The 13389-nt window shown below is 46.0% G+C and overlaps 1 protein-coding gene across 3 annotated transcripts in view; it reads right to left on the reverse strand.

Moving 5' to 3' along the window:
• Nucleotides 1-215: 215 nt before the first annotated feature.
• The window catches only part of LOC111156936 (protein phosphatase 2 regulatory subunit Bbeta), a 432155-nt gene continuing 418981 nt past the window's right edge, over nucleotides 216-13389 (reverse strand). For all 3 annotated transcript variants that reach the window (XM_022518093.1, XM_022518092.1, XM_022518090.1), the window contains 2 exons: nucleotides 3693-3784; nucleotides 216-933 (listed from right to left, as the gene is read on the reverse strand). In XM_022518093.1, the coding sequence (XP_022373801.1) occupies nucleotides 654-933; nucleotides 3693-3784 (372 nt within the window). In that variant the 3' untranslated portion in view covers nucleotides 216-653. The remainder of the gene's footprint in view (nucleotides 934-3692; nucleotides 3785-13389) is intronic.

A 13389-nucleotide genomic window follows, 5' to 3' on the forward strand; every position in this document is an offset into this window, starting at 1 on the left:
TCTCAGGCTGTTTCTATGGCGTTTCCAGAAAAAAAAAAAAAAAAAAAAAAAAAAAAAAAAAGTGTAGTTGTGCTGATGTGTCCCCTCCCTTCTCATTCTGTGTCCCCTTTGCTGCCTCGTGACATAAATCTCTGCTTCAAATGAAACTATTAAAAAATGTGGTGGGAGAGGGAGATGCCGACCACTTGTGATTTTTTCACACAAAAAAGTAGAAATTAAGAGTAAACGGTGTTTATTTTTTTGATTTTTTTTCAATCAAATGGAATTGCTTAATTAAAAAAAAAAACATCTCTTTTCTCTTTAAATACTACAGACAACCTCATTTTATCTCAGCAGACACCTAGAAACAAAACACTGGACCCACCAGAGAAAACTGGGCAAGAAAAGCATCAGAAATTCAAGTCAACTATGGAGAATTAGTGTTAGCTGGCAGCTCTCAATTCTAACCAGAAGTGTCTCAGAACCTATTGGGTTTGACAAAAGTTTCTTAGACGTGGGGATCTGGGAACGTTGGACTCCTTTTAATTCTATCCCAATTGTTTTCTGCATAGGGAAATTAATGTCAATGCATCAAATGAAGACCCAAAGAAACATTTAAAAACATGTCTGACTAGTATTCAGTATGTGAGATTATTAAGTAATAACTTGTCCTCCTAGTTAACCTTGTCCTGGAATATATATAGGTTATTTGTAGCCGCCACTGCTATAATATTTTCTGAAGGGTGCCAGGCCGTATGCAAGATCTTTTTGCTAAAGTCCAGACTGTCGACACTGATCTCGTCTTTTCTCCGCTTGCCCCCTACGCATACTTTCCGTGGTTTTAGGATAGCCCGGGGTTTGCTGTTTTCCCTCGAGGCCTCCAGGGTGACGTCACGCTTGGTGTTTCTATCGAACATCCTGAAGAAGTTGTTGTAGGAGCCTGTCATGATGACGCTGCAAGGTAGAGAGGAAATAGGGAATCACTGAGGGCTCTGGAGGAAGGCAGGAGCATATCCCCGTTGTCTTTTTGGAGCCAATGACACCACATTGTGGCCAGCGTCTGGCACCATCGTCTTACTAAAAACCAAAACCCAAGATCCCAAACAGACTGGCCAGTGTGACTATCTGTGGTCTTGGTTTTGAATCCCTAAAAGCAACAAGCTCTTGGGCTGGTTTGGAAGTGAAGGCTCATGATAATCCGCCTTGTTACTTACTACTTGGGGTGGGTCCCCTTTTGGTTCTTTGGCTCAGTGAGTCCCATGGTTTTAATGATCTCAGCTCTACCTCCCTTAAGACTGCAAGGCTGGAGAGAGGTCAGGACAGGAGGAGCCCTTTGGAAACATCGGTTATGCACACGGAAAGTGTGGTTGTGGGAGTGGGGCGGTGCTGCCAGGCAGCTAAGGCTTTCTGCCGCCCGCACAGTGGGAGAAAGGCTGGTAGAACAGCACACTGAGCCCCGTGTGTCCTCCCCCTGCTAAGAACCAGCTCTCTCAATTTAGCCTTGCCAGCAAACTTCGCTAAAAAATGGATGTCATCGTGCTCTCCCTCAGGAAGAGATAAACAAATTCAAATTTTAGAAGAACTGGGGAGCACAAAGGCTTGCTAGTGGGTTGACAGATGGCGTCCACATTTTTATAAGAGTTCTCCACCTTCAGGCGGATTTATGATTGACTGAGGGCAGTGACTGCCAAAGCCTTCCAGAAGCAGGGGACTGACTCTTAATTGGTGACAGTTTGCATGCAGGGCTAGCCTGGGGTCGGGGGGGTGGAGGGAAAGATCATTCTGTCTCGGTACCAGCCAGGGTGGCTGCTGCTGGTGCGTGGGCGCTTGGCCTCTTGGCCTCGTTGGTGGGTGAAGCCCTGGCCGGCTGGTTAGGGTTAGGAGGACAGCGCCTCCTCTGTGTTCAGGTGGTGGGAGTGTGCAGACAGGTGCAGGGAAAGCTGAGAGCCCAGGGCCACAGCCCGGGGTATGTGTTTCTGGGTGCTGGGTCAGCTGTGCCAGGCAAGCCAGTCAGGGGCTGGCTTGTGTTAACTCTGGCCCAGGATATGGACGTGGTGAATGTGTTTGTCCTGGTAGTGGAAGAAGCTCTTGCTATCTTATCAGGCAGGGTACGGAGCGCTGGACACCCCCCCCCACCCCACCCCTATCTTGCTCGGATTTACATAATCTAGATGGGATTTACACCTGAGGAAAAGGGACTAACTTGCACAGTGTCACACTGGGATGAAATGGCCAGGTTGGGCCTCCCACTCCCATGTGCCCGACCCCAGGGCCCAGCACTCCACCAGCGGCCTCACTGCTCCCCATGAATGGACAAGGCCTTCCTCTACCATGGCCCAACTTGGTTTAAACAGAGAAAGCCTTTGCTTTTTGGTTTTTGTAGGTTGGTTTGGAAAACAACAACAACAACAACAAAACACAAAAACCCCCAAACCTCTCAACCTTACCTGAACCAAGAATTTTCTTGGTTATGGAAAGAAAGAGTGAAGTTATGAAAAGAATGTCAATCTTAGGATTCAGACTCAAAACTTCCTACTCTTGTCCTACTACTTACTAGCCCAGGAGCTGGGGCAGGTCACTACCTCGCTGAGCCTCAGTTTACTCAGCTATAAAATGGGGATGATGACAACAACCTTGTCATCCTGTGGTCAGGATGCTGTAACAGGATGTGTGCAAAGGTGACTGATATGTACTTTGTGAGTCTAGGTTAAGATAAGTTATTAGGATGATAACAAATAGAATTTATTAATAATGAAAAAGCAAAGAAATTATATGTGAATTAATGTATTTATATAAACTACAAATAAAAATTAAAAACACAGGGCTGGGGCCAGCTACTTTTCCCCTTAGGAGCCTCGGTTCATACATCACAGCTGCTCTGCTGTCTCTTCCCTCTGCCCTAAAGCAATGGGGTGCTGTGACTTGGGTCCTCTGTGATGTGTGGATTCTTTTCGGGTCTGCTAAGAGGAAGGCACATTTTGGTTCATTGGCAAAGGAAGCCAGGGAATGGCCAGAAACCACTTGTTTTTACTAAATGCTCCAGTCCCTGTATGCCTTGTCCCAACAGAAGGTAGTGCTTGCAAGAACTATGGTTGATGCCGTGTTCCTCAAAACACTAAATCAGCCCCTGGTAGCCTGTATCTCGTTCTGGAAGGTGGGGAATCATCTGTATTTGTCAAACTGAAAATGAACTATTAGAAGGTAATATGAAGTATTGTTGAAATAAAAGGCCTTAAAACAATAATAAATCACTTTGAGGGACTATGATAAATGAGGCCAACTAGAATTCAGCTAATGAACCACCAGGACCTTTGGCCAGGTCTACACTAGAAGCGTCTAGGGATAATTTTCCATCTAGAAAGCATACTTTGCAATAACTGGAACTGTTTACGCTGGAATTTGCTGGTGTATTGTTAGTGTTCTTCATTTTGGCCATGTTGACCTAGCTCTGGGGGCGTCTGGTGTGTAAGAGATGGGATTTTCTCGTTCATGTCCCATGGTCACCTGTGTCAGTCCTGAAAGAGGATTCAGGGGTCTCACTGCATCCCTCCCTAATATCCAGGTCTGACCTCAAGGGAAACCCAGGGACCCACAGAGTGGATTCCTGCCAGGCCCTGGGGCCTGATTCCTACCCCTCTTAGCCATGCCCTGCTTGGGATACATTGCCCAGGACCCACCTCTGGAAGGTTCCCCAGCCACAGAGCTTCTCTTACCTGTCTGACCCATTCCACACACATTCAAATTTATCAAAAATGCAGTCATTTTCGTAGAGGGAGCACAGCTTGCTGCGGAGGTAGTCATGAACCTGTTGGGGAAATACATCAAGAGGGTCAGTTACTATTTTAGAAACGCCCGTTTCTGTGAAGATGTCCTCTGGGGATGTGAGCTGTTAGTTCTTCCAGTATACATGTTCCTGGAATCAGACAGCCTGGGTCTGAATCCAGGCTGGGCTCTCTGCAACCTGGGATTATCACGTTGGGTTGGTGAGCTGCTTACGCGGCGAGTGTGGATTAAGCAAACTTGCTTAGATGGCCCGTGGCCTGCAGAAGGGCCCAGTGGGTGGTGGAGTTCCACTTTCATTAGCAAATATGCATCAGAGGATGGCACTCATTTGGTCTTTGATTCAACCAATGTTTATGGCCCGCGTGCTCTGTGCTTGGGATAGGCAGCGAGCAAAATGCCGCTGGCCTGCTCTTATCCTAGCGTGGGGGCAGATGAGTGTTCACGTGGGCCTCGGGAGGCGACGTCGCAGAAAGGAACACAGAGCTATGCCATGATAATGGGAGGCAGCAGAGGCAGGCAGGCCAGGGAGAGCCTGGGGGCAGATGACGGCACGAAGCAGGGCCAGAGCAGCGGGAGGAAGTGGTCAGCCTCTCGGCATGTTTGCAGGGACCACAGAGAGGATTTGCGGATGGTGCAACTGTGACGCATGGAGAGAAGAACAGGGGTCAAGATGGCTCCTGGATCTTTGTCTTGAGCTAGCGCAAGGATGGACTTGCCCTGTTCATTTTTGGGTATGATCACTCGGAGACGTGTGCAAGGTGAGCTGTTGATGAGACTCTGATGTGAGGGCTGCAGTCCTGGAGTAAGGGCAGTTATCTCCTGTTTCTGTTTTTCAGTGAAATAAGCAGCAAAGCTCGCAGATGAGAACGAGGAAGGGCAGGGATGCTGGGGAATTGAGGCGGCACGGCTGGAAGGCACTGGGGCCCCACGAAGTTCTTGGACGGGAATTTTACATGAGACCGGGCAGCCCGGTTGGGTCGTTCACCCTGTGGTCTCTGAGACGGTTTGGGGATTGAAAAGCGCTCTGAGTCATTTGGACAGTGCAAGTATTTCTAACTCTGCAAATGACTGTTCCCAAATAGTCCTGGGTCTTGTCAGGGTAGCTGCCTCATTGCTTTGGTGACAGGAGAATCCATCTGTGGTGGCGCTTCTGGCATTGTGAGATGGGGGAGCAGACGCGAGGGTGAGTTTTATGTCGTGCACTTGAGATCTCAGCTGTAAATTAACTCCTTGTCGTTCCCTTCCTCTCCTGCCACCTTTTGGGTATATGACAAGCGGCACAGGTCTGACGTGGGAGGCCATTTCTGTCTGCAGAGCTGCGGATCTCTCGTGATTGCTAAGAGTCTTTGAGCAAAGGAGCAGAAGAGAGTCTGTGGGCAAAAAAAGGGCTGATTCTTGATCTTGACCATCGTTCGGCAGACCTTTTCTATCAAGGGCCAGAAAGTGAATACTTATGCTTTGTGGGCCATAGACATCTGTGGCGACCTCTCAACTCAGCCCTGGTAATGCAGAAGTAGCCACAGGTCACGTATAAGCAGATGAGTGAGGCTGCGCCCCAATAGCACTTACTTATAAAACAGGTGGGGGACAAGATGAGCCTCTGGGTCCCCCGATCTTTCTTGCCTTTTCTTGATGTCTCATTGACTTGTTTCTGGGTTGTGACAGAGGAAATAGAGAGCTGTGGCTTCTGAAGGGCAGTATGCCAAGTGGGGAATTAATCCAGTGGGCAATTCAAGCCAAGTGTTTTTTAGTCTAGGCACACCTTGAAGATACTGTGGGTTCTAGACCATGATAATAAAGTGAATATCGTAACAAAGTGAGTAGAAGTAGAAGTTAGGTTTACACTATACTTTATTAAGTGTGCAATGAACTGCATTATCTAAAACCAATGTATATACCTTCATTAAAAAATAATTGCTGAAAACAAATGCTAATTATCTGAGATTTCAGGTGAGTTGTCCTCTTGTAGTAGAAGGTCATGCCTCAGTGTTGTCCTGACTGGCCACAGGGGTGGCTGGTGAAGGCTGGCATGGCATGGCATCCATGGAGATGGCAATTTCTTCAAATAAGTCCAAGTGTGCCACATCCATGGCCTCTGTCTTTCACAGGATTCTTCTGTAGCATGCGATGTTGTTTAATAGCATTTACACATAGCAGAACTTCTTTCAAAATTGGAGCCAATTTTTCTCAAACCCTGCCCCTGTTTCATCCACTAAGTTTATGTGATATTCTAAAGCCTTTTCTGGCATTTCAACCATCTCTACAGCATCTTCACCAGTAGATTCCAGCTCAGGAATCCACTTGATCTGCTCATTGGTAAGCAGCAGCTCCTCCTCCTCTCAAGTTCAGTCCCATCCGTAGGCTCCACATGCTATTTCCACCACTGCTGCAGTGGTTTCCTTCATTTAAGTCTGGAGCCTCCCCAACTCATCCACGAGGATGGGAATCAATGGCTTCCAAACTCCTGTGCGTGTTGATAGTTTAACTTCTTCACGTGAATTCCCCAGAATAACAAATCCTTTCCAGAAGGCTTTGCATTTACTTTGCCTACACCCCATCAGAGGAATCACTAGGGCAACTCAAGCCTTATGAAATGTAGTTCTTCTATAACAAGACTTGAAAGCCGAAATGACTTCTTGATCCATGGGCTGGAGAATGGATGTTTTGCAGACATGAAAACAACATAAATCTTGTACATGAACCTCCGAGCTCTTGGGTGACCAGGTCCATCATCAGTGAGCAGGAGTACTTTGAATCTTTTTTTTTTTTTTTTTTTTCTGAGCAGTAGGTCTTAAACACTCAGTAAGCCATGTTGTAAACAGTGCAGTCATCTAGGCTTTGTTGTTCCGTTTATAGAGCACAAGCAGAGTCGATTTTGCATATTTCTCAAGAGCCCTAGGATTCTCAGAATGGTAAATGAGCTTTGGCTTCAACTTAGTCACCAGCTGTGTTCATTCCTAACAGGAAAGTCAGCCTGTTCGCTGATGCTTCGAAGCCAGGTGCTGACTTCTCCTCTCTAGCTATGCACTCCTTGATGGCGTCTTTTTCCAATTGAAGGCTGTTTTGTCCACATTGAAAATCTGTTGCTTGGTGTAGTCCCCTTCATGAACTGTCTCAGCTAGGTCTTCTGGAGAACTTGCTGGAGCTTCTAGATCAGCCCTTGCTGCTAATCTTGTGCTTTCAGGTTTTGGAGATGGCTTCTTTCCTTGAACCTTATGAGTGTTTTATAAATGGAACCTCTCCCTAGCTTTACATTTTCTTCTGCAGCCTCTTCACCTCTCTCTGCCTTCAGGGAATGGAAGAGAGTTAGGGCCTTGCTCCGGATTGTGCTTTGGCCTAAGGGGATGCTGGGGCTGGTTGGATCTCCTCTCTGAGCCACTCAAACTTTTTTCTAAGGCTGTTTCGATTTCTTATCATTCATTTGTTCACTAGGGTAGCACTTTTAATTCCCTTCAGGAACTCTTCCTTTACAGTGACAACTGGGCAGATGGGCACAAGAGGCCCAGTTTTCAGCCGACTTTGCTTTTTACGTGGCTTCCTTGCGATGCCTCCTCACGTCTAGCTTTTGATTTCAAGTGAGCACTGAGACTCTTTCTTTCACCTGAGCACTTGGAAGCCAGGAGTGGGTTATCAACTGGCCTAATTCAATATTGTTGTGTCCAGGGAATGTGGAGGCCAGAGAAGGAGAGAGGGATGGGGGAAGGACAGGTTGGTAGAGCAGGCAGAACACACAAAACGTAAATTATTGGAGCTCACCATCTCATATGGGCACTGCGTGTGGCACCCCAACACAGTTAAGGTAGTAATGTCAGAGACCACTCATCACGGGATTGTCATAGCATGTGCTACTACTACTACTACTAGAGCTTGAAAATGGTAACGGTGACACAGATTTGAAATGAGCAAATGATGTTGGAAAAACAATGCTGGTAGATTTACTCAACGCAGTGCTGCCGTCAACTTCAATTTGAATATATGTATAAAAAAGGCAGCATTTGGAAGTGTAATAAAAATGAGACCTGTCTATATTCCAGTTCTCCTACTTTTTGGAGAAAAAAATGAGCCAAATAGCTCCTTATTTTCAGCCTTCTCCCCCTCTACTCATTCCACTGATCTGATATGGAGCACTTTTCAGGCAAGGCACGGGTATATTTTGAGAAGGGAGAAACTAGTTTTGAAAACAAATGGTTAAGCAGGTTTCTAGGATGCAGGACTCCTCAGAATCCTACAAGGGTCAAGGAATGGTAAAATTATAAGAAATGGAGAGTCATTATTTTATCTCACTATAATCACTAAAATTTGTTTTTTTGGCTCAGTCTATGTTCTTCACAAATTTTTCTTGATATACAAACTTTCGCCTTTGGCCTTCTGTCTTATAGAAACATCACAGGTGAATAATAAGGATCAAAACATATGTGCCTTGGAAGTGTGGGTCCATTAGTAGGAACCACATTGCCAAAACCTCTACAAATAATTCTTGAAAGACAAAGTCAGGAGGGATCTAAAGGAAAATCTGGTCTAAACCAGTATTTTCTCCTCCCCAGCAGCTAAATTTTGGGAAGCTCCTACTGCCTTGACTTGATGTCATCTAAAGAAAAAGAACATCGACCATGAAGGTATGTTATGTTTACGTTCTGTGGCTCAAAGAAAAAATAAAACCTTAGGGAAACAAGATGGACCTCTTTCCATGGAGAAAAGGATAAGGTAAGATACATTGATTAGAAATATCTAGAACACAGAGCAAGAGAAAACTTAAAACTCACCCAATTTGATGCTTTTATCTTCACGTTCCAAATATTTGTTGTCCACGTTCCTATTGTGTATGGCCTTCTAGACACTAAACTGAGCCTCCCAACTTAGAGGTTCTCAGATCATGAGCTCGTGGAGGCCTTGTATTATAGATAATGGGACTGTTCATGAGGCCCAGCAAGTGGGAACTCTGCTGGGTGGTTCTGAGATTTCAGGGGTCAACAAACTTCTTTTGTAAAGAGTCACATAGCGGGTTTTAAGCTCGTGGGTTATATCATCTCTGTCACACCTGTTGAACTCTGCCCTTGTAGTGTGAAAGCAACCATGTACCCACGATCAGGCGTGGCTGTGTTTCAGCAAAACTTTTTACTAAAACAGATGGAGGCTGGATTTGGCCTACCAGCCACCGTTTGCCAACCCTTGTTTTGTAGGAGAGCTTGAAAAGAGCTGATGATACTGACGTCTACAGAAAAGAACTAATGATATTTAAGTCTACAGTTTCTCCTTCCTGGAAAGACGCTGGAGACCAGTGGACACATGTATGAAAACACAAAGCAGGCACATTACTTAGTCCCCTCCCCAGGGAAGGCATTAGTAACTGGTGATGAATTATTTCCCAAGGGGCCAGGCTTCACCATCTTTTTCAACAATGTTCTAGAAATTCAGTCACAGTTTATTTGCCATCTTTTATATAGTATGTTACCAATCTAGGTACAGTATATAAATTTGACTAAATTGCTTTGAAATATGCTATCTAAAGTTACACTTCTGTAATATTTCATTTCAGTATGTGCATTATGAGACCTGTCTCAAAGTGTTTGACAAAGAGCATTTCCACATCTACCGCCAGCTGAACTTGCTTTGAGAATCACGCTCTTTAAATGCTGATTATTTCATGTCACAGTGAGCTTACTGGGTTCTAAACCCAGCTTTGCTCTTAAAGCCTTTCTCTAAAATGAAAGTACTAATTGCTCCTACCACTGAAGAGACTAAATCCAGTTTTCTGTCGTCCAGGCTCACCAGCAGGCCACAACTCTGTCCATACCACCCACACTCCGGTTCTAATTGTCATTGTCCTTTGTAACATGAGAGGTGTGTGCAGCTGGAAGAGGACACTCGAGTTGGCTTCACCCTGGACTGAACGTGAAGGTAAGAGCTTTGAGGCAGTTGCTGTGAAGTGGGGCCCTGAAGTCTGGCAGGATCTGGGGGGCAGGCTGTTTCAACCACAGACTATCTCAACCACCTATGTCCTCTTGAATTCTGGCCCCAAAACCTTCTCACAGCACCCTGCATTACTCACAGTTAGTCAAAGTCCTTGGTGTCCTCAATCTTCTCTCTGAATTTCTTCTGAAAGATTGGCTTGTCCTGTGGCCACTCTTGTGTCACAGTATGGGGTAAGTGGGCTCCTTGCTGCTCCAGACAATGATTCCTGTTCTAAAGCCCTCAGTCCTTTGAAGCCATGTCACCAACCAAACTCCCTGCTGACTACCTTGTTACAGTCAGCAACAGTTCTGAGTCCCTCTATCACATTCCTTGAAGCAATTCTAGCACCCGGATATCCTGCCATTATTCTTCCTGGATCATTACTCTGGTCTCTCAGTTGTTTGGCCTCATCATTTTCAATGTGTTTTATCCTTTGCTTCCTTGGCCACATGATGTGACTTGCCACAACCCTAATTATACCTGTTGAACAAGTCTTGCTCTATTGCTACCTCCTTTTTTAGTTCACTCTCTTTACCATCTGGAGTCTATCAATCAATTCTTCAGATCCACTTTTTGGTCTACTTTCCTTCACCCGTTATTTCCTTCCTCATGTATCTGTGGTTCAGTGGTCCATCTCTCTCCTTCCATTTTACTCAACTGGATCCCTGAGCAACCCTGCCTCTCATGGATGAGTATTTTATAGTTTTCCTTCTCATTCAGCTAATGACCTTGTTCTTATTTTATGAGAAAACAGAAGCAACAAGAAGAAACCATCTATGGCTACCATCACAATGCATCCATTGCTATTTACTCTTCTCTCCTTCCTTTGATGGATGAATTGCCCATCTTCCCACCTATAGCCTTCTGCAATGGACTCTGTTCCCTCTTGTTCCCTCAAGGAGTCAGCTGCTTGACTCTCCTGGCTTATTCCCCTCAGCATCAAAGATGCTGTGATAACTTTCTTATGTCTATATCCCATTCTGCTATTGCCCTTTAGACTAAAATCTCTTGGAAGGACTATCTCTAGTCCTTCTATTTATAGTCTCTCTCAAACCCCACTCCAATCAGACCTTCATTAATACCATTCACCTACACCTATCTCATTGCTAAATCCAATGGTCATTTTCAGTCCTTTCCTACTTGATTCAGCAGCATTTGGTAGTTGGTGATTCCTCCTCCTTGAAATCATCTCTTTACTTGGCTCCCGAAACCTTACTCTCACTTTTCCTCTTCCCAACCTGTAAACACTGGGCTCCCAGGGCATGGTCCTGACTGCTGCTTTTCTCTAAGCTAAGGTATACCCAAACTGATCTGTCTACTTGGAATTTCTGGGTGTTTACTTGGCTCTACATGTCCCAAACTAAATCTTGATTCCCTCATCTACATAAAATGGCACCACCATTTTCCTATTTGTTCAGGATAAAAACCTTGGAATGATTCCTGGTGCTTCTTTTGCTCTTACATCACACACCAATTTGTTGTCCAATCCTGTTCTACTATACTATCAGCCCTAGCCAGAATGTTGCAATAACTTGTTAACTGTTCTGCCTCCTCCCACTCCCCCTATAGTCTCTTCTCCCCAGCCCAACCAGAATGTTAGTCAGTGATGAAAATATTCTGGAATTGGAGGGGGATGAGGTTTCCACAGCCTTGTGAATATACTAATGTAGACTTTGAAAGGGCGAATATTGTGGTATCTGAATTATAGCTCAAGAAAAAAATATGTAACTTAAATCCCTCTATCTAAAATTTTCACACCTCTTTTACTCTAACCCAAAATATCTTTAAAAAAGACTAGTTTACCCCCGCCTCTTGATCTTTGCTTCTTTTGTGCTCTTACTGAAATGAGTTTCTTCAAATCCTTTCTGCCTCAAAGTCTGGTCTTCATCTTCTAAACAAAAACCATTCTATTCTAAACACTGCCTTCTCCTTTGTTCCCTTTGTCCATAAAATTACCAGCCGTTTTGCCAATGCTTAAGCCAACAAGCTGTATGGTCTTGCCTCTTCTTCCCTCCACACTGAATTAGCAAGTGCGCCTCACAGACTTTCCTCCTACCTGTCTATCTGCATGCCACCATTTCAGTGCCAATCGCCATCATCTCCTCCTGTCATTTCCAATGTAAAAACCTTCTAACGATTTTCCCTTGCACTCAGCCTGAAGACAAAATAACTGAATCTTCTTTACCAGGGCCTACATTTCCAGACTCTTCTTTCTGCCCGTGTTCTATATTTAATATACAAAGAACTCCTTTCTGAACATAGAATCTATGAGCATACTATTGTTCTGGCTAGTTCCTGGTAGTCAGGGTTCAGCCTTTGGGTCTCTTCTCACCGGGCTGACCCACCTTGCCTGTGCCCTCAAGCACCCAGTGATAAGGAAAATCTGTGTTCTGAGGTGGCCGACTGATCCATCAGGGGAATCCCAGTCCCAACCCCAGGGCCATTCCAGGTTACCCCCTTGTCCCACCACCTGCGGCCGCAAGAGCGGCACAGATACGGAAGTACAAGTGTATAAATAACCCCCTTTGTTTGTGCTCGGGGCCCAGACCTTGAGCGATTACTCTCTTCTGGGCCCACCAGGAACCAGTCTGTATTCCGTAAATTTGGTTCCCTGACCAGGAAACCCAACTGCGCTGGCCCGTTCTTGCCACCCGTTTGGGGGCAAAGACAGGGCAGTGATGGAATGAGGGGTTGTAATGGAGAACGTGTGCCCGGCCTAATCTTTGGCAGTCTCCTACCTGGTCGCCTTGGACTGGCCCCACACCGCTGTTCCCGCCAGACTCAGAAGAGACTGGGTAGGTGAGGCCCTAGTTCCGATGTTGGATTCCTGTAAGGCCTGGGGCCCCAGGACCAGTCAGACCTACCCGTCAGGGTGGAAGCAGGACCTTGATCACCTCCCAGAGAGCTAGAGGTCTCACAGGTAGGACTTCCTAGGGAGGGAAGTCCCTCAGGTAAGAAACCCCTGAAAGGGGGATTAGTAAGTAATTTCGTGATGGAATTCCACTGGGGCCTCCTGGGGCAGGAGGAACTGTAATAACTTCGGCATGAATGTGTGACTGAATGTGCAGTTTGACCTGGCTTGTCAGGCAGACTGATTCTGTGGCTCCACAGTCTTGGGATTACGGAGTCCGAGTGGGCCCCAACCTGTTTCTGTGGTGACCTCATTGGGTCTCTAGCGAGCCCTTCGGGGCACCAGTCTGGGGTTTTATATGGACTCGCTATGGCTAAGAGGCATCCTAGTCTCCTCCGGGAGGGTAGACAGGCTGGCATCTGACTGGTCTCTCCTCAGGAGGGGCCCCCACCCTCTGTCTGTCTCCACGCCACCACACCCGGGAACATCACTGTGGGATTAAGCCAGAGTAAAACTACAGTTCTTGAGACCATGATCAAAAATTTTAAAAAGGGGTTTTCAGAAGGTGATGGAGTTAAGATGCATCTGGGCAAATTGAGAACTCTATGTGAGTTAGAATGGCCCACCTTTAATGTCACATGGCCTTCAGAAGGGACGCTGGATGTCCCAACAGTTCATCAGGTGTGATGAGTTGTAACAGGGGAGCCAGGGCACCCCGACCAGTTTCCGTACTGACTAGGAATTGCCCAGACCCTCCCCCCGGGTGCAATTTGCTTGCAACAGGCAGGGACAGGCCAGGGTCTTAACTGCCTCATCCAGGTGGC

This window comes from Enhydra lutris, unplaced genomic scaffold, assembly GCF_002288905.1.
Source record: "Enhydra lutris kenyoni isolate GAN:26980312 unplaced genomic scaffold, ASM228890v2 scaffoldscaffold50, whole genome shotgun sequence".
NCBI lineage: Eukaryota > Metazoa > Chordata > Mammalia > Carnivora > Mustelidae > Enhydra > Enhydra lutris.